General features: G+C 42.0%; 5 protein-coding genes across 5 annotated transcripts in view; all 5 read left to right on the top strand.

Moving 5' to 3' along the window:
- LOC136195837 (uncharacterized) lies at positions 1–1,659 on the top strand. The gene is made up of 2 exons (XM_065985312.1): positions 1–45; positions 103–1,659. Exons 1-2 carry the CDS (start codon positions 30–32, stop codon positions 1,548–1,550), a joined length of 1,464 nt encoding a protein of 487 aa, XP_065841384.1. The 5' UTR covers positions 1–29; the 3' UTR covers positions 1,551–1,659.
- A 189-nt stretch (positions 1,660–1,848) lies between these two features.
- Positions 1,849–3,390, top strand: LOC136196249 (uncharacterized). Its single transcript, XM_065985775.1, has 2 exons — positions 1,849–1,883; positions 1,943–3,390. The coding sequence occupies exons 1-2, from the start codon at positions 1,868–1,870 to the stop codon at positions 3,388–3,390; spliced, it is 1,464 nt and encodes a 487-aa protein (XP_065841847.1). The 5' UTR covers positions 1,849–1,867.
- Positions 3,391–3,599: 209 nt separating this feature from the next.
- On the top strand, positions 3,600–5,167 carry LOC136196248 (uncharacterized). Its single transcript, XM_065985774.1, has 2 exons — positions 3,600–3,671; positions 3,729–5,167. The coding sequence occupies exons 1-2, from the start codon at positions 3,656–3,658 to the stop codon at positions 5,165–5,167; spliced, it is 1,455 nt and encodes a 484-aa protein (XP_065841846.1). The 5' UTR covers positions 3,600–3,655.
- Positions 5,168–16,684: 11,517 nt separating this feature from the next.
- On the top strand, positions 16,685–19,034 carry LOC136196424 (tropomodulin-3-like). Its single transcript, XM_065985966.1, has 8 exons — positions 16,685–16,819; positions 16,897–17,179; positions 17,779–17,898; positions 17,962–18,161; positions 18,414–18,497; positions 18,559–18,618; positions 18,681–18,825; positions 18,875–19,034. The coding sequence occupies exons 1-8, from the start codon at positions 16,736–16,738 to the stop codon at positions 18,910–18,912; spliced, it is 1,014 nt and encodes a 337-aa protein (XP_065842038.1). The 5' UTR covers positions 16,685–16,735; the 3' UTR covers positions 18,913–19,034.
- Positions 19,035–19,542: 508 nt separating this feature from the next.
- LOC136196247 (serine/threonine-protein phosphatase 6 regulatory ankyrin repeat subunit A-like) overlaps positions 19,543–27,629 on the top strand; it is an 8,665-nt gene continuing 578 nt past the window's right edge. Inside the window, exons 1-4 of the mRNA XM_065985772.1 lie at positions 19,543–19,912; positions 19,998–20,105; positions 20,217–21,938; positions 21,985–22,119. Coding sequence (XP_065841844.1) covers positions 19,543–19,912; positions 19,998–20,105; positions 20,217–21,938; positions 21,985–22,119 — 2,335 coding nt within the window. The remainder of the gene's footprint in view (positions 19,913–19,997; positions 20,106–20,216; positions 21,939–21,984; positions 22,120–27,629) is intronic.

The following is a 27,629-nucleotide window of genomic DNA, read 5'->3' as shown; positions in this document are numbered from 1 at the left end:
ATAAAAGACTCTTCTAAAAGCGGCCGTAAATGACATCTACCGATGGTAAGAAGTGCACGACAGCTATGTTCGTTACACTTTAGAAGCCTTCTTCGTACGTAGTCGGCTTCGTTGAGACTGTTTCACGTTCGCAATCGTTCTCCCGGCTCTTCGGAATAGTCGTGCTAGACGAAGGCGTGTTTTGCGCCGACGACAACAAACATTGCATCTGGAAAGTCGATCCTTCGTCTGGAACTGCCTCGTGCTTCGCCGGAGTCGAGGGAAACTCCGGATTTCGCGACGGTTCTTCAACGACGGCGAAGTTCTATGGACCCAGAGGCCTCGCCGTCTCACCCTCCAAATCCAAATCGTCGATCTACGTCGCTGATTACGTGAATGGCCGCATTAGAAAAGTAAAATTAGGCGATGGAGCCGTGTCTACTGTACTAGGCGATCAAAGCTTTTCTAATCCACGAGGGATTGTGGCAACAGATGATGGACGCTTGTTATTTTCCTGTTGGGATTGCACTATCGTCGAAAGTCGGGTCGATGCCGAACCCGCTTCGACGTCCGTGGCGGCGGGTACCTCGGGTGAAGCAGGCAACCGTGACGGCCGCGGCAATGAAGCAAAATTTGATTACCCTGATGAACTGGCCATAGGACCAGACGGTTCTGTGTATGTGGCCGACTTTCGTAATAGTGCTATAAGAACGATCAGCCGAGATTATGAAGTTGGAACCATTGGCACAGGTTTTAAAGAAACCGTTGGCGTCGCCGTAGATGATGAAGGAAACGTCTATGTCAGTGATCGGTCTTATAAAATCTACATGGTTGCGCCATCAGGAATGCAAACTGTGTGCGGATCGGGTGAAAGAAACTCCGTTGACGGCAGCGGTGCCCTAGCTTCGTTGGAACCGGAATCCTTGTTCTATGATTCCAAATCTGGATTCCTCTACTTTACAGAGTCAAAAGCAGTTCGTAGGGTCAGAGTAAAGGCTTCTACTTTTCGTGATCCTAAACTGTCGATCGACTTGGCCAAGATGATGAACGGCAGTGACAGTCTCCCAGCGGGTGACACTATATTTTTGGTCGAAGGAAAACGCATCAGTGTTTGCACGAATCTCCTCTGCGTTCGAAGCGAATATTTCAGCAGCATGTTTTCGTCCAATTGGAAAGAATATTCCAGAAAGGACACAAGCGAGTCTACTCCGATTTGCATCGAAGACACAACGTACGAATCGTTTAACGCTGTCATCACTTTTCTCGTCACCGGTTGCTTGGAGATTCTAAAGCATTCTCATATCATCCCAGATATACTCGTCTTGGCGGATCGATATCTTGTTGAAAGTTTGCGCGAGTTCTGCATCGCACATCTGGTTCGGAGAGTTTCCAATGAAACTGCTGTCGATTATCTGTCTTTAGCCGATAGGTTTGGCTTCCGAGAGCTGAAGAAAGTGGCTCTGCAGTTTGTCACAAAAAATTTCAAGACTCTGTGCCGTGACGACAACTTTGCAGGTCTTGGCGGTGAGCTACTTGTCGAAATCGTGAGAGCCATTGCATCATCAAGTTAGAGCATAATTGACAGTGTTAATTTTGACGCGGATTTCTTTGTTTTGTGTGTCTAATGCAGTTTCAAAGTAAATGCAGTGTTGCTTAATTATTAAGGTTAATTAATTAACAATCAACAGCTTTTCAACAATACATTCGTCATGTTTTGGTGACCAGCTTGTATGTTTGAATTTCTACAATTATTTACACTGTACGAAGCCTGGCTCTGAATTTTCTCCAACATCCAACACGTGCTCTTATTTAGCGCGGAACCTCAGCGGAATCTCCGCGTAGTCTAGCGCGCACTAGATATAAAAGACTCTTCCAAAAGCGGCCGTAAATGACATCTACCGAAGGTAAGAAGCGTGTGGACAGCCATGTTCGTTGCACTTTGGATGTCTCTTCGTGCATCTAGTTGGCTTCGTTGAGACTGTTTCACGTTCGCAATCGTTCTCCGAACTCTCCGGAATAGTCGTGCTAGACGAAGGCGTGTTTTGCACCGACTACGACAAACATTGCATCTGTAAAGTCGATCCTTCGTCTGGAACAGCCTCGTGCTTCGCCGGAGTCGAGGGAAACGCCGGATTTCTCGACGGTTCTTCAACGACGGCGAGGTTCTACGGCCCCAATGGCCTCGCCGTCTCACCCTCCAAATCGTCTATCTACGTCACTGATTTCGACACTGGCCGCATTAGAAAAGTACAATTAGGCGATGGAGCCGTGTCTACTGTACTAGGCGACTGCAGATTTCCTGAACCAGGAGGAATTGTGGCAACAGATGATGGACGCTTGCTATTGTCCTGTGGGGATTGCACTATCCGCGAAATTCGGGTCGATACCGAACCCGCTTCGACGTCCGTGGCGGCGGGTACCTCGGGTGAATCAGGCGACCGTGATGGCCACGGCAATGAAGCAAAATTTGATTCTCCTGATGAACTGGTCGTAGGACCAGACGGTTCTGTGTATGTGGCCGACTTTAATAATAGTGCTATAAGAACGATCAGCAGAGATTATGAAGTTGGAACCATTGGCACAGGTTTTAAAAAAACCGTTGGCGTCGCCGTAGATGATGAAGGAAACGTCTATGTCAGTGATCGGTCTCATAAAATCTACGTGCTTGCGCCATCAGGAATGAAAATTGTGTGCGGATCGGGTGAAAGAAACTCCGTCGACGGCAGCGGTGCCCTAGCTTCGTTGAAGGAACCGCGATCCTTGTTCTATGATTCCAAATCTGGATTCCTCTACTTTACAGAGTCAAACGCAGTTCGTAGGGTCAGAGTAAAGGCTTCTACTTTTCGTGATCCTAAACTGTCGATCGACTTGGCCAAGATGATGAACGGCAGTGACAGTCTCCCAGCGGGTGACACTATATTTTTGGTCGAAGGAAAACGCATCAGTGTTTGCACGAATCTCCTCTGCGTTCGAAGCGAATATTTCAGCAGCATGTTTTCGTCCAATTGGAAAGAATATTCCAAAAAGGACACAAGCGAGTCTACTCTGATTTGCATCGAAGACGCAACGTACGAATCGTTCGACGCTGTCATCACTTTTCTCGTCACCGGTTGCTTGGAGATTCTAAAGCATTCTCACATCATCCCAGATATACTCGTCTTGGCGGATCGATATCTTGTTGAAAGTTTGCGCGAGTTCTGCATCGCACATCTGGTTCGGAGAGTTTCCAATGAAACTGCTGTCGATTATCTGTCTTTGGCCGAGAGGTTTGGCTTCCGAGAGCTGAAGAAAGTGGCTCTGCAGTTTGTTGCAAAAAATTTCAAGACTCTGTGCCGTGATGACAACTTTGCAGGTCTTGGCAGTAGTGAGCTACTTGTCGAAATTGTGAGAGCCATTGCATCATCAAGTTAGAACATAATTGACAGTGTTAATTTTTTGACGCGGATTTCTTTTGTTTTGTGTGTCTAATGCAGTTTCAAAGTAAACGCCGTGTTGCTTAATTATTAACAATCAACAGCTTTTCAACAAGTAAATTTGTGGCCAGCTTGTCTGTTTGAATTTCTACAATTATTTACACTGTATTATGCCTGGCTCTGAAACACGGGCTCTGCGCGGAACCTCAGCGCGTAGTCTAGCGCGCACTAGATATAAAAGACTCTTCCAAAAGCGGCCGTAAATGACATCTACCGAAGGTTAGAAATGCACGACAGCTATGTTCGTTGCACTTTGGAAGCCTTCTTCCTACATAGTCGGCTTCGTTGAAACCGTTTCGCGTTCGAAATCGTTCTCCAAACTCTGCGGAATAGTCGTGCTAGAAGAAGGCGTGTTTTGCGTCGACAACGACAAACACTGCATCTGGAGAGTCGATCCTTCGTCCGGAACAGCTTCGTGTTACGCGGGAATCGAGGGAGACGCCGGATTTCGCGACGGTTCTCCGACGACGGCGAAGTTCGACGGTCCAAGAGGCCTCGCCGTCTCAGCGTCCAAATCGTCTATCTACGTCACCGATTTCAACAGCGGGCGCATTAGGGAAGTGCAATTAAGCGACGGAACAGTGTTTACTCTAGGCAATCGCACAGTGACACTTACCAAGCCAGAAGGGATTGTGGACACAAAGGATGGACGGTTGCTTGTCTCCTGTTCTGATTGCACTATCCGCGAAATGAGGCTCGATTCTGAGCCCGCTTCGGTGGCACTAGCGGCGGGAACCAGGGAAATACGAGGCGACAGAGATGGCCACTGCAGCGTAGCAAAGTTCTGTCGTCCCCGACAAATGGCCATGGGGCCAGACGGTTCCGTGTACGTGGCTGACTTATGTAATAACGCTCTAAGAAAGATCACCGTCAATTCTCAAGTCGAAACCGTTTGTGAAGGCTTCGAGAATATTGACGGCATTGCCGTAGATGATGAAGGCAACGTCTATGTCGGCGATCGGTCATATAAAATCTATATGCTCGTGCCATCGGGACTGCAGCTTGTGTGCGGATCGGGTGAAAGGAACTCTATTGACGGCAGGGGTGCCCTGGCTGCCCTGAAGCAACCGCGCTCATTGTTCTATGATTCGAAATCAGGATTCCTCTACTTTACAGAAGCGAGAGCTGTTCGTAGGGTGAGACTAGCGGCCTCTTCTTTCCACGATCCTAAATTGTCGATCGACTTGGCCAAGTTGATTGACGGCAGTGACGGCCTTCCAGCCGGCAACGCGATATTTCTCGTCAAAGGAGAACGCATTAGCGTTTGTGCTACGCACATGTGCGTTCGAAGCGAGTATTTCAGCGCGATGTTTTCGTCCAATTGGAAAGAACGTTCGAAGACGGATGGGAGTGAGTCGACTCCGATTTGCATCGAAGACGCGACGTACGAGTCGTTCTACGCTGTCGTCACGTTTCTCGTCACCGGTTGCTTCGACGTTCAAAAGCATTCTCGCATCATTCCAGATATTCTCGTCTTGGCGGATCGATATCTCGTTGAAAGTCTGCGCGACTTCTGCATTGGTTATATGGCTCGGAGAGTTTCAATTGAAACGGCTATCGATTATCTGTTTTTGGCTAACAGGTTCGGCTTCCGCGAGCTGAGGGACGTGGCTATTGCGTTTGTTGCAAAACATTTCAGGACACTTTGTCATTACGACAGATTCACGGGTCTAGGCAGTGAGCTACTAGCCGAAATCATGAGACGTATTGCGTGAGGAAGGAAGGACATTGACTACATTCACTTTGGCACAGATTTCTTCGTTGTGTGTGTGTCAAGTGAATATATCGTGTTTTGGTGACCGCTAAATCAACCCATTTCTGTATGTGGGCTACATATACCTAGCGCCTTCACGTCACGGTGAATTATTGAATCATTAATTAATTAATTAATTACTAAGTGGCGAAAATGTTCCTAGTTGGAGACCTCACGTGGAATTCGAGAAAAGCAGCTGACGACATCGGGAATGACAGAGAAGCATCTTGGTAAGCGCTACTGTAGTGTTAATCGCATATGGTTTAGCGCGTAGATAATCCGCGTTGCATTTGAGCTCGCTTTCCTCCTCTACCGTCGATATTTTCGCGCATCGAACACTCGTTTATTGGTTAGACTTGAAGCTAGGGTCCTAAGCTATTCGTGAACGCCGCAATTTCGGTCGAAGGCATTCGCTGACCTAAAAAAGAAGCCAAGAAATCGTGTTACGCATGCGGCGCGAGCGTGAGTCTGCAATCACGCGCCAATTTCAATATGGCTTACGGACGACGATCGAGCGCCTCGTGGTCGATCAACGGCGACGTTTCCAATGGTCTATGCGTCAAACGAGCGACGAAACCATAGCTTACCGAAACGTCGCCGTTGATCGAGTGTCAGCGTCGAAATATCACGCTGCGCGAGCTCGCCGCTCGACGCCACTCGATCGATGCATCGCGTAGCGTAGCGCGCGGTGTGCGCGATAACCGCGCGCAATATTCGCCTGAACGCCTTCGTGATTCGGTTGACGAAAGAACCTAAAAAAAGAAAAGATAATTTCTGTTCGATCTGTCCGTGTAGGCCTTTAGAATCAAAGATTAGTCCCTCAATTTAATATTTAAGCCTTCAGAATTAAAGATTAGGCCCTCAATTTTATATTTAGGCCTTTTGAATCAAAGATTAGGCTCTCAATTTAATACTTAGGTCTTTAGAATCAAAGATTAGTCCCTCAATTTAATATTTATGCCCTGTGAATCAAAGATTAGGCCCTCAATTTAATACTTAGGCCTTTAGAATAAAATATTAGGCCCTCGATTTAATATTTAGGCCCTGTGAATCAAAGATTAGGCTCTCAATTTAAAGTTTAGGCCTTTAGAATCAAATATTAGGCCCTCAATTTAATTTGTAGGTCTTTAGAATCAAAGATTAGGCCCTCAATTTAATACTTAGGCCTTTAGAATCAAAGATTAGGCCTTCAATTTAATATTTAGGCCCTGTGAATCAAAGATTAGGCCCTCAATTTAATGTTTAGGCCTTTAGAATCAAATATTAGGCCCTCAATTTAATTTGTAGGTCTTTAGAATCAAAGATTAGGCCCTGAATTTAATATTTGGCCTTTAGAATCAAAGATTAAGCCCTCAATTTAATACTTATGTCTTTAGAATCACAGATTAAAGCCTCAATTTAATATTTAGCCTTTAGAATCAAAGATTAGGCTCTCAATTTAATACTTAGGTCTTTAGAATCAAAGATTAGTCCCTCAATTTAATATTTAGGCCCTGTGAATCAAAGATTAGGCCCTCATTTTAATTTGTAGGTCTTTAGAATCAAAGATTAGGCCCTCAATTCAATATTTGGCCTTTATAATCAAAGATTAGGTCCTCAATTTTATATTTAGGCCTTTAGAATCAAAGATTAGGCCCTCAGTTAAATATTTAGGCCTTTAGAATCAAAGATTAGCCCTCAATTTAATATTTAAGCCTTCAAAATCAAAGATTAGGCCCTCAATTTTATATTTATGTCTTTAGAATAAAGATTAGGCCCTCAATTTAATATTTGGGCCTTTAGAATAAAAGATTAGGCCCTCAATTTAATATTTAGCCTTTAGAATCAAAGATTAGCCCTCAATTTAATATTTAAGCCTTCAGAATCAAAGATTAGGCCCTCAATTTTATATTTATGTCTTTAGAATAAAGATTAGGCCCTCAATTTAATATTTGGCCTTTAGAATAAAAGATTAGGCCCTCAATTTAATATTTAGCCTTTAGAATCAAAGATTAGGCCCTCAATTTAATATTTAGCCTTTAGAATCAAAGTTTAGGCTCTCAATTTAATACTGAGGCCTTTAGAATCAATGATTAGGTCGTCAATTAAATATTTAGGCCTTTAGAATCAAATATTAGGCCCTCAATTTAATTTTTAGGCCCTGTGAATCAAAGATTAGGCCCTCATTTTAATTTGTAGGTCTTTAGAATCAAAGATTAGGCCCTCAATTCAATATTTGGCCTTTAGAATCAAAGATTAAGCCCTCAATTTAATACTTAGGTCTTTAGAACCAAAGATTAGTCCCTCAATTAATATTTAGGCCCTGTGAATCAAAGATTAGGCCCTCAATTTAAAGTTTAGGCCTTTAGAATAAAATATTAAGACCTCAATTTCATTTGTAGGTCTTTAGAATCAAAGATTAGGCCCTCAATTTAATATTTAGCCTTTAGAATCAAAGATTAGGCTCTCAATTTAATAGTTAGGCCTTTAGAATCAACGATTAGTCCCTCAATTTAATATTTAGGCCCTGCGAGTCAAAGATTAGGCCCTGAATTTAAAGTTTAGGCCTTTGGAATAAAATATTAGGCCCTGAATTTAATATTTGGCCTTTAGGATCAAAGATTAAGCCCTCAATTTAATACTTAGGTCCTTAGAATCAAAGATTAGGCCCTCAATTTAATACTTAGGTCTTTAGAATCAAAGATTAGTCCCTCAATTTAATATTTAGGCCCTGTGAATCAAAGATTAGTCCCTCAATTAATATTTAGGCCCTGTGAATCAAAGATTAGGCCCTCAATTTAAAGTTTAGGCCCTTAGAATAAAATATTAAGACCTCAATTTCATTTGTAGGTCTTTAGAATCAAAGATTAGGCCCTCAATTTAATATTTAGCCTTTAGAATCAAAGATTAGGCTCTCAATTTAATAGTTAGGCCTTTAGAATCAACGATTAGTCCCTCAATTTAATATTTAGGCCCTGCGAGTCAAAGATTAGGCCCTGAATTTAAAGTTTAGGCCTTTGGAATAAAATATTAGGCCCTGAATTTAATATTTGGCCTTTAGGATCAAAGATTAAGCCCTCAATTTAATACTTAGGTCCTTAGAATCAAAGATTAGGCCCTCAATTTAATACTTAGGTCTTTAGAATCAAAGATTAGTCCCTCAATTTAATATTTAGGCCCTGTGAATCAAAGATTAGGCCCTCAATTTAAAGTTTAGGCCTTTAGAATCAAAGATTAGGCCCTCAATTTAATTTTTAGGACCTTAGAATCAAAGATTAGGCACTCAATTTAATATTTGGGCCTTTGGAATCAAAGATTAGGCCCTCAATTTAATATTTAAGCCTTCAGAATCAAAGATTAGGCCCTCAATTTTATATTTATGTCTTTAGAATAAAGATTAGGCCCTCAATTTAATATTTGGGCCTTTAGAATAAAAGATTAGGCCCTCAATTTAATATTTAGCCTTTAGAATCAAAGATTTGGCCCTCAATTTAATATTTAGCTTTTAGAATCAAAGTTTAGGCTCTCAATTTAATACTGAGGCCTTTAGAATCAATGATTAGGTCGTCAATTAAATATTTAGGCCTTTAGAATCAAATATTAGGCCCTCAATTTAATTTTTAGGCCCTGTGAATCAAAGATTAGGCCCTCATTTTAATTTGTAGGTCTTTAGAATCAAAGATTAGGCCCTCAATTCAATATTTGGCCTTTATAATCAAAGATTAGGTCCTCAATTTTATATTTAGGCCTTTAGAATCAAAGATTAGGCTCTCAGTTAAATATTTAGGCCTTTAGAATCAAAGATTAGCCCTCAATTTAATATTTAAGCCTTCAGAATCAAAGATTAGGCCCTCAATTTTATATTTATGTCTTTAGAATAAAGATTAGGCCCTCAATTTAATATTTGGGCCTTTAGAATCAAAGATTAGGCCCTCAATTTAATATTTAGCCTTTAGAATCAAAGATTAGGCCCTCAATTTAATATTTAGGCCCTGCGAGTCAAAGATTAGGCCCTGAATTTAAAGTTTAGGCCTTTGGAATAAAATATTAGGCCCTCAATTTAATTTGTAGGTCTTTAGAATCAAAGATTAGGCCCTCAATTTAATATTTAGGCCTTTAGAATCAAAGATTAGGCCCTCAATTCAATATTTGGCCTTTATAATCAAAGATTAGGTCCTCAATTTTATATTTAGGCCTTTAGAATCAAAGATTAGGCTCTCAGTTAAATATTTAGGCCTTTAGAATCAAAGATTAGCCCTCAATTTAATATTTAAGCCTTCAGAATCAAAGATTAGGCCCTCAATTTTATATTTATGTCTTTAGAATAAAGATTAGGCCCTCAATTTAATATTTGGGCCTTTAGAATCAAAGATTAGGCCCTCAATTTAATATTTAGCCTTTAGAATCAAAGATTAGGCCCTCAATTTAATATTTAGGCCCTGCGAGTCAAAGATTAGGCCCTGAATTTAAAGTTTAGGCCTTTGGAATAAAATATTAGGCCCTCAATTTAATTTGTAGGTCTTTAGAATCAAAGATTAGGCCCTCAATTTAATATTTAGGCCTTTAGAATCAAAGATTAGGCCCTCAATTTAATATTTAGGCCCTGTGAATCAAAGATTAAGCCCTCAATTTAATATTTAGGCCCTGTGAATCAAAGATTAGGCTCTCAATTTAAAGTTTAGGCCTTTAGAATCAAACATTAGGCCCTCAATTTAATTTGTATGTCTTTAGAATCAAAGATTAGGCCCTGAATTTAATATTTGGCTTTTAGAATCAAACATTAAGCCCTCAATTTAATACTTAGGTTCTTAGAATCAAAGATTAGGCCCTCAATTTAATATTTATCCTTTAGAATCAAAGATTAGGCTCTCAATTTAATACTTAGGTCTTTAGAATCAAAGATTAGTCTCTCAATTTAATATTTAGGCCCTGCGAATCAAAGATTAGGCCCTGAATTTAAAGTTTAGGCCTTTAGAATAAAACATTAGGCCCTCAATTTAATTTGTAGGTCTTTAGAATCAAAGATTAGGCCCTCAATTTAATATTTAGGCCTTTAGAATCAAAGATTAGGCCCTCAATTTAAAGTTTAGGCCTTTAGAATCAAACATTAGGCCCTCAATTTAATTTGTATGTCTTTAGAATCAAAGATTAGGCCCTGAATTTAATATTTGGCCTTTAGAATCAAACATTAAGCCCTCAATTTAATACTTAGGTCCTTAGAATCAAAGATTAGGCCCTCAATTTAATATTTATCCTTTAGAATCAAAGATTAGGCTCTCAATTTAATACTTAGGTCTTTAGAATCAAAGATTAGTCTCTCAATTTAATATTTAGGCCCTGCGAATCAAAGATTAGGCCCTGAATTTAAAGTTTAGGCCTTTAGAATAAAACATTAGGCCCTCAATTTAATTTGTAGGTCTTTAGAATCAAAGATTAGGCCCTCAATTTAATATTTAGGCCTTTAGAATCAAATATTAGGCCCTCAATTTAATTTTTAGGCCCTGTGAATCAAAGATTAGGCCCTCATTTTAATTTGTAGGTCTTTAGAATCAAAGATTAGGCCCTCAATTCAATATTTATCCTTTAGAATCAAAGATTAGGCCCTCAATTTAATATTTAGGCCCTGCGAGTCAAAGATTAGGCCCTGAATTTAAAGTTTAGGCCTTTGGAATAAAATATTAGGCCCTCAATTTAATTTGTAGGTCTTTAGAATCAAAGATTAGGCCCTCAATTCAATATTTGGCCTTTATAATCAAAGATTAGGTCCTCAATTTTATATTTAGGCCTTTAGAATCAAAGATTAGGCTCTCAGTTAAATATTTAGGCCTTTAGAATCAAAGATTAGCCCTCAATTTAATATTTAAGCCTTCAGAATCAAAGATTAGGCCCTCAATTTTATATTTATGTCTTTAGAATAAAGATTAGGCCCTCAATTTAATATTTGGGCCTTTAGAATCAAAGATTAGGCCCTCAATTTAATATTTAGCCTTTAGAATCAAAGATTAGGCCCTCAATTTAATATTTAGGCCCTGCGAGTCAAAGATTAGGCCCTGAATTTAAAGTTTAGGCCTTTGGAATAAAATATTAGGCCCTCAATTTAATTTGTAGGTCTTTAGAATCAAAGATTAGGCCCTCAATTTAATATTTAGGCCTTTAGAATCAAAGATTAGGCCCTCAATTTAATATTTAGGCCCTGTGAATCAAAGATTAAGCCCTCAATTTAATATTTAGGCCCTGTGAATCAAAGATTAGGCTCTCAATTTAAAGTTTAGGCCTTTAGAATCAAACATTAGGCCCTCAATTTAATTTGTATGTCTTTAGAATCAAAGATTAGGCCCTGAATTTAATATTTGGCTTTTAGAATCAAACATTAAGCCCTCAATTTAATACTTAGGTTCTTAGAATCAAAGATTAGGCCCTCAATTTAATATTTATCCTTTAGAATCAAAGATTAGGCTCTCAATTTAATACTTAGGTCTTTAGAATCAAAGATTAGTCTCTCAATTTAATATTTAGGCCCTGCGAATCAAAGATTAGGCCCTGAATTTAAAGTTTAGGCCTTTAGAATAAAACATTAGGCCCTCAATTTAATTTGTAGGTCTTTAGAATCAAAGATTAGGCCCTCAATTTAATATTTAGGCCTTTAGAATCAAAGATTAGGCCCTCAATTTAATACTTAGGCCCTGTGAATCAAAGATTAGGCCCTCATTTTAATTTGTAGGTCTTTAGAATCAAAGATTAGGCCCTCAATTCAATATTTGGCCTTTATAATCAAAGATTATGCCCTCAATTTTATATTTAGGCCCTTAGAATCAAAGATTAGGCCCTCAGTTAAATAAATAGGCCTTTAGAATCAAAGATTAGCCCTCAATTTAATATTTAAGCCTTCAGAATCAAAGATTAGGCCCTCAATTTAATATTTATCCTTTAGAATCAAAGATTAGGCTCTCAATTTAATACTTAGGTCTTTAGAATCAAAGATTAGTCTCTCAATTTAATATTTAGGCCCTGCGAATCAAAGATTAGGCCCTGAATTTAAAGTTTAGGCCTTTGGAATAAAATATTAGGCCCTCAATTTAATTTGTAGGTCTTTAGAATCAAAGATTAGGCCCTCAATTTAATATTTAGGCCTTTAGAATCAAAGATTAGGCCCTCAATTTAATATTTAGGCCTTTAGAATCAAAGATTAGGCCCTCAATTTAATATTTAGGCCCTGTGAATCAAAGATTAGTCCCTCAATTAATATTTAGGCCCTGTGAATCAAAGATTAGGCCCTCATTTTAATTTGTAGGTCTTTAGAATCAAAGATTAGGCCCTCAATTTAATATTTAGCCTTTAGAATCAAAGATTAGGCTCTCAATTTAATAGTTAGGCCTTTAGAATCAAAGATTAGTCCCTCAATTTAATATTTAGGCCCTGCGAGTCAAAGATTAGGCCCTGAATTTAAAGTTTAGGCCTTTGGAATAAAATATTAGGCCCTCAATTTAATTTGTAGGTCTTTAGAATCAAAGATTAGGCCCTCAATTTAATATTTAGGCCTTTAGAATCAAAGATTAGGCCCTCAATTTAATATTTAGGCCTTTAGAATCAAAGATTAGGCCCTCAATTTAATATTTAGGCCCTGTGAATCAAAGATTAGTCCCTCAATTAATATTTAGGCCCTGTGAATCAAAGATTAGGCCCTCATTTTAATTTGTAGGTCTTTAGAATCAAAGATTAGGCCCTCAATTTAATATTTAGCCTTTAGAATCAAAGATTAGGCTCTCAATTTAATAGTTAGGCCTTTAGAATCAACGATTAGTCCCTCAATTTAATATTTAGGCCCTGCGAGTCAAAGATTAGGCCCTGAATTTAAAGTTTAGGCCTTTGGAATAAAATATTAGGCCCTCAATTTAATTTGTAGGTCTTTAGAATCAAAGATTAGGCCCTCAATTTAATATTTAGGCCCTGTGAATCAAAGATTAGGCCCTCATTTTAATTTGTAGGTCTTTAGAATCAAAGATTAGCCATCAATTTAATATTTAGGCCCTGTGAATCAAAGATTAGGCCCTCATTTTAATTTGTAGGTCTTTAGAATCAAAGATTAGGCCCTCAATTCAATATTTGGCCTTTATAATCAAAGGTTAGGTCCTCAATTTAATATTTAGGCCTTTAGAATCAAAGATTAGGCCCTCAGTTAAATATTTTGGCCTTTAGAATCAAAGATTAGCCCTCAATTTAATATTTAGGCCTTTAGAATCAAAGATTAGGTCCTCAATTTAATATTTAGGCCCTGCGAGTCAAAGATTAGGCTCTGAATTTAAAGTTTAGGCCTTTGGAATAAAATATTAGGCCCTCAATTTAATTTGTAGGTCTTTAGAATCAAAGATTAGGCCCTCAATTTAATATTTAGGCCTTTAGAATCAAAGATTAGGCCCTCAATTTAATATTTAGGCCCTGTGAATCAAAGATTAGGCCTTCATTTTAATTTGTAGGTCTTTAGAATCAAAGATTAGCCCTCAATTTAATATTTAGGCCCTGTGAATCAAAGATTAGTCCCTCATTTTAATTTGTAGGTCTTTAGAATCAAAGATTAGGCCCTCAATTCAATATTTGGCCTTTATAATCAAAGATTAGGTCCTCAATTTTATATTTAGGCCTTTAGAATCAAAGATTAGGCCCTCAGTTAAATATTTAGGCCTTTAGAATCAAAGATTAGCCTTCAATTTAATATTTAACCTTTCAGAATCAAAGATTAGGCCCTCAATTTTATATTTATGTCTTTAGAATAAAGATTAGGCCCTCAATTTAATATTTGGGCCTTTAGAATCAAAGATTAGGCTCTCAATTTAATATTTAGGCCCTGCGAGTCAAAGATTAGGCCCTGAATTTAAAGTTTAGGCCTTTGGAATAAAATATTAGGCCCTCAATTTAATTTGTAGGTCTTTAGAATCAAAGATTAGGCCCTCAATTTAATATTTAGGTCTTTAGAATCAAAGATTAGGCCCTCAATTTAATATTTAGGCCTTTAGAATCAAAGATTAGGCCCTCAATTTAATATTTAGGCCTTTAGAATCAAAGATTAGGCACTCAATTTAATATTTGGGCCTTTAGAATCAAAGATTAGGCCCTCAATTTAATGTTTAAGCCTTCAGAATCAAAGATTAGGCCCTCTATTTTATATTTAGGTCTTTAGAATCAAAGATTCGGCCCTTAATTTAATTATTTTGCCTTGGAATCAAAGATTAGTCCCTCAATTTAATATTTAGGCCCTATGAATCAAAGATTAGGCTCTCAATTTAAAGTTTAGGCCTTTAGAATCAAAGATTAGGCCCTCAATTTAATTTGTAGGTCTTTGGAATCGAAGATTAGGCCCTCAATTTTATATTTGGCCTTTAGAATCAAAGATTAAGCCTTCAATTTCATACTTAGGTCTTTAGAATCAAATATTAGGCCCTCAATTTGATATTTAGCCTTTAGAATCAAAGATTAGGCTCTCAGTTTAATATTTAGGCCCTGTGAATCAAAGATTAGGCCCTCAATTTAAAATGTAGGCCTTTAGAATCAAAGATTAGTCCCTCAATTTATTTAGCCTCTCAACTTCAGCTGGTAGAAACACGCCATATAGCAGTCTACCTTGATTCGAGTTGATTGTTTAGTACGCGGCTAGACGAGATCACTGCTAATTCCACCATCATCCTCTTCTGACGTCTGACGAGAATTAATTAATTAATTAATGTACGTAAAATGTTTCGTGCCTGTGGACGGTGCATCATTAGTGTATGACGTCCTAGTGTAGTATAATAATCTCAATCTCAACGTTGCTTTCGTTGTTGGATGGTAGAGTATACTCAGTATAGTATATACGTGGGCTGCTTGAGTCATCGGGTGACCTCTCTTATACGTTGACGATCTAAACCAGTTGTATTGACTGGAATTCTTTTAACGCGGTACGCCAGGCTTCGCGACCCAAGCCATCCTACTGGCGCAACCGAATCTCGTCTGTCCTACAACGACAAAATGCCAGAATCGTTATCAACAAGGTTAAGAAGATCTTGCCTAGTCAGACAGCCTCCCTTAGTCTTGCGGCGGTGGCTAGCACACGCTGCAATTCCAATACCCATTAACCCCTCCCTTTTATGTATTTATGTTTTAGTTGTTGTTGTTTTTCGTCCTTTGTTGTTGTTCCCTGTCTCTCTGTTCTTCTCTTATACTGTTTTTCTCAATATATGAAATCCAACGAGCCCTTTACGACTTCCCAGTGCCGTTCGCGCGCCGCGAGAAGAACTCGCGCGACGCTCATCCACTGCACCTTACAGCTTCAACAAGGAACGGCAACCGGCTGAGCACGATTAATGTTGACATGACCGAAGCTTTCCCAACGCCGACGACCTCCAGGGTTCCGCCCGTTGGCTTTCCCCACCTAACCAGGACTGAAGTTGTGCGCATGGCGCAGCGGCTTTTATACAAAAGCTGATGCAATCGTTATGCAATATCCGTTGGTGACCGCATTGTCTTCGATTCACCGGGGCAACGAGTGGCTGGTTGGCCGAGAAAACTCGCGCCAATTTTTCGAGTGTTCTTTACGGTATCGTACGGTGGCCGATTTTGGCGCCTGAACAATGGCGGCTCCTCGTGCTCGATCGACTTCTGCATGACGTTTTTTCGTATTCTGATTAGGATTCTAACGTTTGAACACGTTTTTTTTCTCCACATGGTCTGCCCATTCTCGCGCGCTTGCAAAAGTCCCGGAAAGAGCTTCGAATCTCGACGCCGAGAGTCTCGTCGTTTTTCTTTCCGATTCGACATGAAAGACGCTGACCGAAGACGTGTCGCGCTAGAGAAAAGACGCGGACAAGCGACGAGAAAGAAGAGAGAGGATCGCCGCTAGGAATCGCCCTGATTTCCTCTGTCGCCTCTACGAATCGCCCCAATTTCTACGCTATTCGAAGACGAAAACGAGATGGACGGTCTATTTCTGATTGAGCCTTGTAAGTACGAACGGGGGCCCCTTTTCACAGCGTAAACGATTGAACGACATCTCTGCATCTCTCCTTCCTTATATGGTCGTTGAGAGATGCTAGATATACGTTGCTATTTGCGTTTGCTGGCGACGGCTAGCCAAACGAGCAGGAAATAATTTTTCTCTAGATTTTAAAATTTTTGTTCTAATTTTCATTGTGCTTATGAGTTAATTATTATTTCGCCTACAAACTCGTTCAGTTTCCGTTGCCTTTGAAAAATTTTGATATTTGATTTTTCTTCTCTATTGCTACAATGACATTCTTGCTTTCTAGTTGCCTTTGTATGGTGCTTGCAAGTTTCGAGCACTTTCGTTTCGAGCTCGATTGAGATTATCTCTCTATTTTGGTGACCGCAGAATGAAGCCTTTTGGTGTATGTGGCGTACTAGCGCGATTACGTCACGGCGAGTTATTGAACGATTAAATAATAAGCGGTTAGCTGAGTGGTTAGCAGATAGTCAATACAGTTAACGCGCTCTAAACCTAAACATTCCCCCCCTCAGACGCTCTCGCAGACAAAAGACGCCTCGAAGCCCCTCGCCGAAAGAAATGGATCTCGACGACATCGACGCGGCGCTCGCCGACCTCACCGAAGACCAACTCAAAGAACTCGACGACGAAATGGATCCGGAGGTAGGCAGAAAGAAAGAAAACGCGAGACAGAAAAATTCGACCGATTCTCTTGCGCGCGCGCGCGCGCCTTCCCCAAGCTCCTACCCGCGCGCGATCGCCAGCGCTCGTCGACGACGAAAGAGCCGACGGGCGAGTTCGATCGCGCTCGCCTGCGCGATTTCATGACCGAAGAGGCGAAATCGTCGACCGTGGGAGCCGATTACATACCGTTCGAGAAGCGAACGCGAGGCAAGGTCTATAAGAGACCCGAAAAGGCGTCGTCGCGCGCCCCGCGAACGACGACGACGACGACGACGGATATGGACGAAATCGATCGGCTCTTGGCCGGGATGAGTGCCGACGATATCGGCGATTTGGCCGGTGAGGTTTTTTTTTTCGGTGTCTTGACTGGGAGGGCGGGGTCTTATGGAAATGTTCGTGGGGGCGGGGCTACGTCGATAGGCTACACAGAGTGGAAGTTTATGCTGTCTCGTTTTTCTCGTGAGATCGTTGTTTTTTCTTTTTTGGGATGTGTTTAGACTAGAGGGTGGTGGGCACCCCGCGTAGTCGACGTAGCTGGGCACCTTTGCTTAGTAGGTGCATTGTCTCAATATGGAACCGCTTATTGTCTGACGACCTTCCTCTCTGAAGCCTTATAATAATTAGTCATGCAGATCTACTTAGAGGTGGTCGGTCACACACTCACACACACACACACACAATCTTCTGATGTAGACTGTAATAATGATAGTCGTCTTCCAACTGTGGGCTGGCCAAAAAAGATGCCTTCATAACATGGCTTGAAATTTCTTATAGGGAAAAGGGGCTATTATTAGTGTGGGTCCCTCTCTCCGCTTTGGTACTGCGCTTTGAGCGTTCTATATAGAGTTGATTGGTTAACCCATACCGGGATGTATTCGTAATGACGTAGCTACAAGGGACAATGGAACTCTTCCCTCTCTATCATCTTTTTCTAATAGATGCGATCGACTGCGATGAAACGGATCAAGTGTGGACGGGCCTCAAACGAGCGACGAAAGCGCCGTCTCGAAATCGTGCCGGTTCGGGCACTCGCATGGTGTTTTCCTACACAAAGGATCGTAAGAAGTCGATTTCTCTTTTTTCCTTTATCAGTCTTTAGTGATGATTCTCTTCTCCCCCAGTTCAGTCTCACGATGTGGATCCCGATGAGGTCATCCAACGCGTCGCCGACAACGACGCGACTCTCGTCGAAGTGAACTTGAACAACCACTCGCGCATGGACGGCGAAGCGAGACGCGATCTGCTCTCGGCCTTGCCCGGCAATGATCACGTGGTGAAACTCCAATTGGCAAATATAAGATTCGACGACGATGATGCCAAGGTAAAAGTCCCAAGCTAGGGTCGAGAGGCTTAATCACAGCCTATCCATGGGGGGGAGGGGGGGGGGGGGGGGGGGGGGTGTCTAAGTTAGAGAGTGAAGGTTAGAGGTTTATGACACCAGAGCGGACCACGTTATTAGTTAATTAATTAATGAATAAGCCTTAGCGTTGCCTAAGTTAACGTCATTAGCTTCCTATTCCTGTGGTCGTATAAGCTCTTAGTCTAGCAGGACGTCTCCGTTTTTCTCTTTCAGATTTTGGCTGAGCACTTGGAAAGCAACCGGACCATTCGGGTCCTTAACTTGGAGTCGAATCGATTGACAGCAACGGGAGTCAGGGTAAAGTGGTTCATTTTAGTACTTCAATAATATATTTATGTTTTGATTTGTGGGTAAACAGGTCTTGATTAAGTCTCTTCTTAAGAATCAGACGGTCGAGGAGTTTCGAGTTGAGAATCAAGTATAAATCAATACTGATAATGCGCGTGTAGTCGTTCTTTAGTTGCTTGCCTTTTCTCCCAGTATAATCTTCTCGGTACGAGAACGGAGATGGAAGTGGCCAAGTACTTGGAAAAGAATAAGGGCCTTTTGAAACTTGGGCTGACTGTGAAAGGAGGCGGTGCTCGGCAAATGATCGATAAGTATTTGATTAGGAATAATGACGAAGGTAAAACGTTCTTGAAGTACTTTGAACGAAGATTTGACGTTGTTTTTAGCGAGAAGACGAAGAAGGACGAATAGTCTAAAGAAATGAATTATGCGTACACTGTTTTTTGTCGTTTCGTTGTCTTGGCGATGAATTATTTAGGTACATGCCAAAGTTTTAGATATGATTTTTCTGTACACCACTAAAAAGATCTTAGAGAGTGGAGCGGAGTTCTTCAAGTCCTTTTGAACGCGCTGTCAGAGACGACACATGCCTTTCATCTTACAATAGCAGGACGTGCCGGAAAGAGTCCTTCCCCCCATACTAGCCCTGCAGGAAGGCAGCGTGTACTGCTACAGTAAAATGCAAAGCTTTTTTACTGAGATATAATAGCGCAAGTACGCCAAGGCGAGTGAATGACTTAGTTACTGGGAGGAGCAATCGTTTCCTGGCTAAATTGTTAGAATGAAATTTTGGGGGTTCAACAGGGGCGGATGTCTAACGATCGAGGGTGGCGCTCTTCCCAAAAGCACCACTGCCCAGGGACTTTCATCCAAGGGAAATCCGAGAGAGAAAAGCGGAGAAGCCGGAGATTCTCCCTTAACTGCCCGTATGTGGGTGAACTTACACTGGCTTTCTGCTTTGAGTTGTAGAATTTGGATCTCGAAAAGTTGCTGAACGTCACTGCGAATGTCCTTCCAGTCTTACCCACCGACGACTCTACGTGACTCAGCGCTCATGGGTCATGCCTCCGTATGCGAGTCTTTGATTATGTCCGGAGCTGATGTCAGTGAGCGTGACGAGGATGGAAGCCAACCGATTCACCTCGCTGCTCGTAATGGACACGTAGACGTTTGCAAAATTCTTCTTGAAAACAAGGCAGATGTACGTGCAAAGGGAAGGAACGGCTTTCACCTACTACACGAGGCTTCACTCAAGGGCCACGCATCGATGTGCGAGTATTTGATCACGTCTGCCCGAGCGGATGTTTGTGCAAGTGATAATGATAGAAACCACCCACTTCATTTTGCTGCTACCAATGGGCACATCGACGTTTGTAAAATCCTTATTGAAAACAATGCCAACGTACTTGCCAAAGGATATAACGGCAATTATCCACTACATGCAGCTTCACTTGAGGGCCAAGCATCCGTGTGCGAGTATTTAATAGTGTGTGCTGGAGCTGATATCAGTGCTTAATGAAGACCAAGCACTTCATCTCGCTGCTTTGAAAGGACACGTCGACGTTTGCAAAGTTCTTGTTGAAAACAAGGCTGACGTACTCGCCAAAGGATATAACGGCAATCATCCATTACATCAAGCTTCATTTGAGGGCCAAGCATCCGTGTGCGAGTATTTAATAGTGTGTGCTGGAGCTGATGTCGGTGCTTGTAATAAGAGTGAAGACCAAGCACTTCATCTAGCTGCTTTGAAAGGACACGTCGACGTTTGCAAAGTTCTTGTTGAAAACATGGCTGACGTACTCGCCAAAGGATATAACGGCAATCATTCATTGCATCAAGCTTCACTTGAGGGCCAAGCATCCGTGTGCGAGTATTTAATAGTGTGTGCTGGAGCTGATGTCGGTGCTTGTAATGAAGATGGAAACCTGACACTGCATCTCGCTGCTTTGAAAGGACACGTCGACGTTTGCAAAGTTCTTGTTGAAAACAAGGCTGACGTACTCGCCAAAGGATATAACGGCAATCATCCATTACATCGAGCTTCACTTGAGGGCCAATCATCCGTGTGCGAGTATTTAATAGTGTGTGCTGGAGCTGATGTCGGTGCTTGTAATAAGGATGGAGACCAAGCACTTCATCTTGCTGCTTGGAAAGGACACGTCGACGTTTGCATGATTCTTGTGGAAAAGAAGGCTGACGTACTTGCCAAAGGATTTAAGCACCGTCATCCACTACATGCAGCTTCACTTGAAGGCCACGCATCCGTGTGCGAGTATTTAATAGCGTGTGCAGGAACTAATATCAGTGCTTGTGATGAGGACGGAGACCAAGCACTTCATCTTGCTGCTTCAACTGGGAAGGAGAGCATATGCCGTTTGCTACTTGAAATCAACTCAGGTTTATTGAAGGCTAAGAATAATCAAGGAGAGCAGGCGATTCATCGCGCTTTTAGACAGCGTCAAAGCTCTGTTTTTTCTTGCCTTTTGGCATTGTACACTGACGCCGATCTAAACGAGGAAATGGGAATCAAACTGCTAGAAATCGTTAACACTTTTGATCGATTGCCTTCTGAATTAGCATCCATGGTGTGTTCCTTTCTTTCTCGCCGCGCAGTTGCGTCTACCGTAATCCAACAGTTCTGCGAAACACTCGGAAAAGCTTCTATATGTGTCGGAGATAAAGATAGTCTTGCTTATATCTTTTCTTGTATTAGTGAAGAGGAATGCAGGCGGCAAGTTTTGAAGCCTTGGCTCATTGCGGCGAGCCTACTGGGCAAAGAAGAAATTGTTGAATGGCTTGTCTTCATTGCGGGTGCAGACGTGGACGTTCAAGATGAATCTGGAAAACCAGTATTTTTAATCGCTGCGGAACATGGTCATAGAGGGACGTGTGACATCCTTCTCTCCGGTGGTGCTGGGGCAGATACATTCAGGAAAGATACTGTTTCTGCATCGACACTCAAGATCTTTTGTGATGTTCTTAGCCGTCGCCGAGAGATGACGGGAAGCAGTGCTGCGTCGTTGGCGAAAAATGTTTTTGAGTCATTATGCAGCAATTCGTCAGCTTTATCTTCTTATCAAAATAGAGCGTCTGCTCTTAGGAAACTTGTATCAAGTGGATATGCACAGGAATGGGAAGACAACGTCCATAGCACAAGTGCATTAAAAGCTATTCTCACTCGTTTATCAGAAAAGATGCCTTCTAAAAAGAGAGAGGATATACTTTGCTTGTGTTGGGATCTAGTACGAATTGGAGCAAACGTTTACTGTACTGACAAAGAGCAAAAGACTTTGTTGCACTACGCCGCAAGTGCCGGTCTAGACGAAATGTGTCGATCGTTACTTGAAAGAGGAGCGAGTCCTTTAGCTCGAGATTCATCGGGAAAAGTAGCTTGGGAAATGGCATCTTCCTCTCGCCATACCGAGTTAGCAGCATATTTGCAAAAAGTTGGTAAGTTCTCGTTTGTCACTGAAAGTTGTAACCGCTTGCGCTAAAGGTTCAGTTCCTGACGAGATACTTTCTCAGGGAGGAGAGGCTGTGAGTATTTACTTGTCCGCTTTTAGAGACGGCGCAGCCTCGTGCACGTTCTTTCGAGTAGATGTAGTGGGAAAAGACGGCAGTGGAAAAACAAGTTTGATTAAGTCCCTTACCAGGCAGAAATTTAATTCGAAGGAGCCAAGCACGGAGGGCGTCGAAACCGCTTGCAAAGTGATTGTCAAGGAAACCTGCAACTGGAAAAAAATAGTTGAAATTCGAGAGAGCAAACGAGTTTATTACAAAGCGGCAGCGGCTTCGATTGCAAAGCGTGTGATGGAAAAAAAACCGCTTTTTGGAGAAGAGCGAAAACAGGAAGGGGGCCTCGTTGCCCTCGAAGCAGACAATGAGCCCCCTGTAATTTCGCTGTAATTTATTACAGGAGAGACCCATTGGCTAGCCCCTGTAATTTCACTGTAATTTATTACAGGAGAGACCCGTTGGCTAACCCCCTGTAATTTCGCTGTAATTTATTACAGGAGAGACCCGTTGGCTAGCCCCTGTAATTTCGCTGTAATTTATTACAGGAGAGACCCGTTGGCTAGCCCCCTGTAATTTCGCTGTAATTTATTACACGAGAGACCCGTTGGCTAGCCCCTGTAATTTCGCTGTAATTTATTACAGGAGAGACCCGTTGGCTAGCCCCCTGTAATTTCGCTGTAATTTATTACAGGAGAGACCCGTTGGCTAACCCCATGTAATTTCGCTGTAATTTATTACAGGAGAGACCCGTTGGCTAGCCCCTGTAATTTCGCTGTAATTTATTACAGGAGAGACCCGTTGGCTAGCCCCCTGTAATTTCGCTGTAATTTATTACAGGAGAGACCCGTTGGCTAACCCCCTGTAATTTCGCTGTAATTTATTACAGGAGAGACCCGTTGGCTAGCCCTCTGTAATTTCGCTGTAATTTATTACAGGAGAGAACCGTTGGCTAGCCCCTGTAATTTCGCTGTAGTTTATTACAGGAGAGAACCGTTGGCTAACCCCCTGTAGTTTCGCTGTAATTTATTACAGGAGAGACCCATTGGCTAGCCCCCTGTAATTTCGCTGTAATTTATTACAGGAGAGACCCGTTGGCTAACCCCCTGTAATTTCGCTGTAGTTTATTACAGTAGAGACCCATTGGCTAGCCCCTTTAATTTCACTGTAATTTATTACAGGAGAGACCCGTTGGCTAACCCCCTGTAATTTCGCTGTAATTTATTACAGGAGAGACCCGTTGGCTAGCCCCTGTAATTTCGCTGTAGTTTATTACAGGAGAGACCCGTTGGCTAGCCCCTGTAATTTCGCTGAAATTTATTACAGGAGAGACCCGTGGGCTAACCTCCTGTAATTTCGCTGTAATTTATTACAGGAGAGACCCTTTGGCTAGCCCCCTGTAATTTCGCTGTAATTTATTACAGGAGAGACCCGTTGGCTAGCCCTGTAATTTTGCTGTAATTTATTACAGGAGAGACCCGTTGGCTAGCCCTGTAATTTCGCTGTAATTTATTACAGGAGAGACCCGTTGGCTAACCCCCTGTAATTTCGCTGTAATTTATTACAGGAGAGACCCGTTGGCTAGCCCCCTGTAATTTCGCTGTAATTTATTACAGGAGAGACCCGTTTGCTAACCCGTGTAATTTCGCTGTAATTTATTACAGGAGAGACCCATTGGCTAGCCCCTGTAATTTCACTGTAATTTATTACAGGACAGACCCGTTGGCTAACCCCCTCTAATTTCGCTGTAATTTATTACAGAAGAGACCCGTTAGCTAGCGTCTGTAATTTCGCTGTAGTTTATTACAGGAGAGACCCATTGGCTAGCCCCTGTAATTTCACTGTAATTTATTACAGGAGAGACCCGTTCGCTAACCCCTGTAAATTCGCTGTAATTTATTACAGGAGAGACCCGTTGGCTAGCCCCCTGTAATTTCGCTGTAGTTTATTACAGGAGAGACCCGTTGGCAAACCCCCTGTAATTTCGCTGTAATTTATTACAGGAGAGACCCGTTGGCTAGCCCTGTAATTTCGCTGTAATTTATTACAGGAGAGACCCGTTGGCTAGCCCTGTAATTTCGCTGTAATTTATTACAGGAGAGACCCGTTGGCTAACCCCCTGTAATTTCGCTGTAGTTTGTTACAAGAGAGACCCATTGGCTAGCCCCTTTAATTTCACTGTAATTTATTACAGGAGAGACCCGTTGGCTAACCCCCTCTAATTTCGCTGTAATTTATTACAGGAGAGACCCGTTGGCTAGCCCCTGTAATTTCGCTGTAATTTATTACAGGAGAGACCCGTTGGCTAGCCCCTGTAATTTCGCTGTAATTTATTACACGAGAGACCCGTTGGCTAGCCCCTGTAATTTCGCTGTAATTTATTACAGGAGAGACCCGTTGGCTAGCCCCCTGTAATTTCGCTGTAATTTATTACAGGAGAGACCCGTTGGCTAACCCCATGTAATTTCGCTGTAATTTATTACAGGAGAGACCCGTTGGCTAGCCCCCTGTAATTTCGCTGTAGTTTATTACAGGAGAGACCCGTTGGCAAACCCCCTGTAATTTCGCTGTAATTTATTACAGGAGAGACCCGTTGGCTAGCCCTGTAATTTCGCTGTAATTTATTACAGGAGAGACCCGTTGGCTAGCCCTGTAATTTCGCTGTAATTTATTACAGGAGAGACCCGTTGGCTAACCCCCTGTAATTTCGCTGTAGTTTGTTACAAGAGAGACCCATTGGCTAGCCCCTTTAATTTCACTGTAATTTATTACAGGAGAGACCCGTTGGCTAACCCCCTCTAATTTCGCTGTAATTTATTACAGGAGAGACCCGTTGGCTAGCCCCCTGTAATTTCGCTGTAGTTTATTACAGGAGAGACCCATTGGCTAGCCCCTTTAATTTCACTGTAGTTTATTACAGGAGAGACCCATTGGCTAGCCCCTTTAATTTCACTGTAATTTATTACAGAAGAGACCCGTTGGCTAGCCCTGTAATTTCGCTGTAATTTATTGCACGAGAGACCCGTTGATTATCCCGTGTAATTTCGCTGTAATTTATTACAGGAGAGACCCGTTGGCTAACCCCCTGTAATTTCGCTGTATTTTATTACAGGAGAGACCCGTTGGCTAACCCCCTGTAATTTCGCTGTAATTTATTACAGGAGTGACCCGTTGGCTAGCCCTCTGTAATTGCGCTGTAATTTATTACAGGAGAGAAACGTTGGCTAGCCCCTGTAATTTCGCTGTAGTTTATTAGAGGAGAGAACCGTTGGCTAACCCCCTGTAGTTTCGCTGTAATTTATTACAGGAGAGACCCGTTGGCTTGCCCCCTGTAATTTCGCTGTAATTTATTACAGGAGAGACCCGTTGGCTAACCCCCTGTAATTTCGCTGTAGTTTATTACAGTAGAGACCCATTGGCTAGCCCCTTTCATTTCACTGTAATTTATTACAGGAGAGACCCGTTGGCTAACCCCCATTAATTTCGCTGTAATTTATTACAGGGGAGACCCGTTAGCTAGCCCCTGCAATTTCGCTGTAATTTATTACAGGAGAGACCCTTTAGCTAGCATCTGTAATTTCGCTGTTGTTTATTACAGGAGAGACCCATTGGCTAGCCCCTGTAATTTCACTGTAATTTATTACACGAGAGACCCGTTGGCTAACCCCCTGTAATTTCGCTGTAATTTATTACAGGAGAGACCCGTTGGCTAACCCCCTGTAAATTCGCTGTACTTTATTGCTGGAGAGACGTGTCGGCTGACCCCTGTAATTTCACTCTAGTTTATTACAGGAGAGACCCGTTGGCTAGCCCCATGTAATTTCGCTGTAATTTATTACAGGAGAGACCCATTGGCTAGCCCCTGTAATTTCACTGTAATTTATTACAGGAGAGACCCGTTGGCTAACCCCCTGTAATTTCGCTGTAATTTATTACAGGAGAGACCCGTTGGCTAGCCCCTGTAATTTCGCTGTAATTTATTACAGGAGAGACCCGTTGGCTAGCCCCTGTAATTTCGCTGTAATTTATTACAGGAGAGACCCGTTTGCTAGCCGCTGTAATTTCGCTGTAATTTATTACAGGAGAGACCCGTTGGCTAGCTCCTGTAATTTCGCTGTAATTTATTACAGGAGAGACCGTTGGCTAACCCCCTGTAATTTCGCTGTAATTTATTACAGGAGAGACCCGTTGGCTAGCCCTCTGTAATTTCGCTGTAATTTATTACAGGAGAGACCCGTTGTCTGCCCCCTGTAATTTCGCTGTACTTTATTGCTGGAGAGACGTGTCGGCTGACCCCTGTAATTTCACTGTAGTTTATTACAGGAGAGACCCGTTGGCTAGCCCCATGTAATTTCGCTGTAATTTATTACAGGAGAGACCCATTGGCTAGCCCCTGTAATTTCACTGTAATTTATTACAGGAGAGACCCGTTGGCTAACCCCCTGTAATTTCGCTGTAATTTATTACAGGAGAGACCCGTTGGCTAGCCCCTGTAATTTCGTTGTAATTTATTACAGGAGAGACCCGTTGGCTAGCCCGTGTAATTTCGCTGTAATTTATTACAGGAGAGACCCGTTTGCTAGCCCCTGTAATTTCGCTGTAATTTATTACAGGAGAGACCCGTTGGCTAGCCCCTGTAATTTCGCTGTAATTTATTACAGGAGAGACCCGTTGGCTAGCCCCTGTAATTTCGCTGTAATTTATTACAGGAGAGACCCGTTTGCTAGCCCCTGTAATTTCGCTGTAATTTATTACAGGAGAGACCCGTTGGCTAGCTCCTGTAATTTCGCTGTAATTTATTACAGGAGAGACCGTTGGCTAACCCCCTGTAATTTCGCTGTAATTTATTACAGGAGAGACCCGTTGGCTAGCCCTGTGTAATTTCGCTGTAATTTATTACAGGAGAGACCCGTTGTCTGCCCCCTGTAATTTCGCTGTAATTTATTACAGGAGAGACCCGTTGGCTAACCCTCTGTAATTTCTTTGTAATTTATTACAGGAGAGACCCGTTGGCTAGCCCTGTAATTTCGCTCTAATTTATTACAGGAGAGACCCGTTGGCTAACCCCCTGTAATTTCGCTGCAGTTTGTTACAGGAGAGACCCATTGGGTAGCCCCTGTAATTTCGCTGTAATTTATTACAGGAGAGACCCGTTGGCTAACCCCCTGTAATTTCGCTGTAATTTATTACAGGAGAGACCCCATTGGCTAGCCCCTGTAATTTCGCTCTAATTTATTACAAGGGAGACCCGTTGGCTAATCCCCTGTAATTTCGCTGTAATTTATTACAGGAGAGATCCGTTGGCTAGCTCCTGTAATTTCGCTGTAGTTTATTACAGGAGAGACCCATTAGCTAGCCCTTGTAATTTCGCTTTAATTTATTACAGGAGAGACCCGTTGGCTAGCCCCTGTAATTTCGCTGTAATTTATTACAAGGGAGACCCGTTGGCTAACCCCCTGTAATTTCGCTGTAATTTATTACATGAGAGACCCGTTGGCTAGCTCCTGTAATTTCGCTGTAATTTATTGCAGGAGAGACCCGTTGTCTAGCTCCTGTAATTTCGCTGTAGTTTATTACAGGAGAGACCCGCTGGCTAGCCCCCTGTAATTTCGCTGTAGTTTATTACAG

This window comes from Oscarella lobularis, chromosome 15, assembly GCF_947507565.1.
Source record: "Oscarella lobularis chromosome 15, ooOscLobu1.1, whole genome shotgun sequence".
NCBI classification, from domain to species: domain Eukaryota; kingdom Metazoa; phylum Porifera; class Homoscleromorpha; order Homosclerophorida; family Oscarellidae; genus Oscarella; species Oscarella lobularis.
This window is presented reverse-complemented; position numbering and strand designations above follow the sequence as displayed.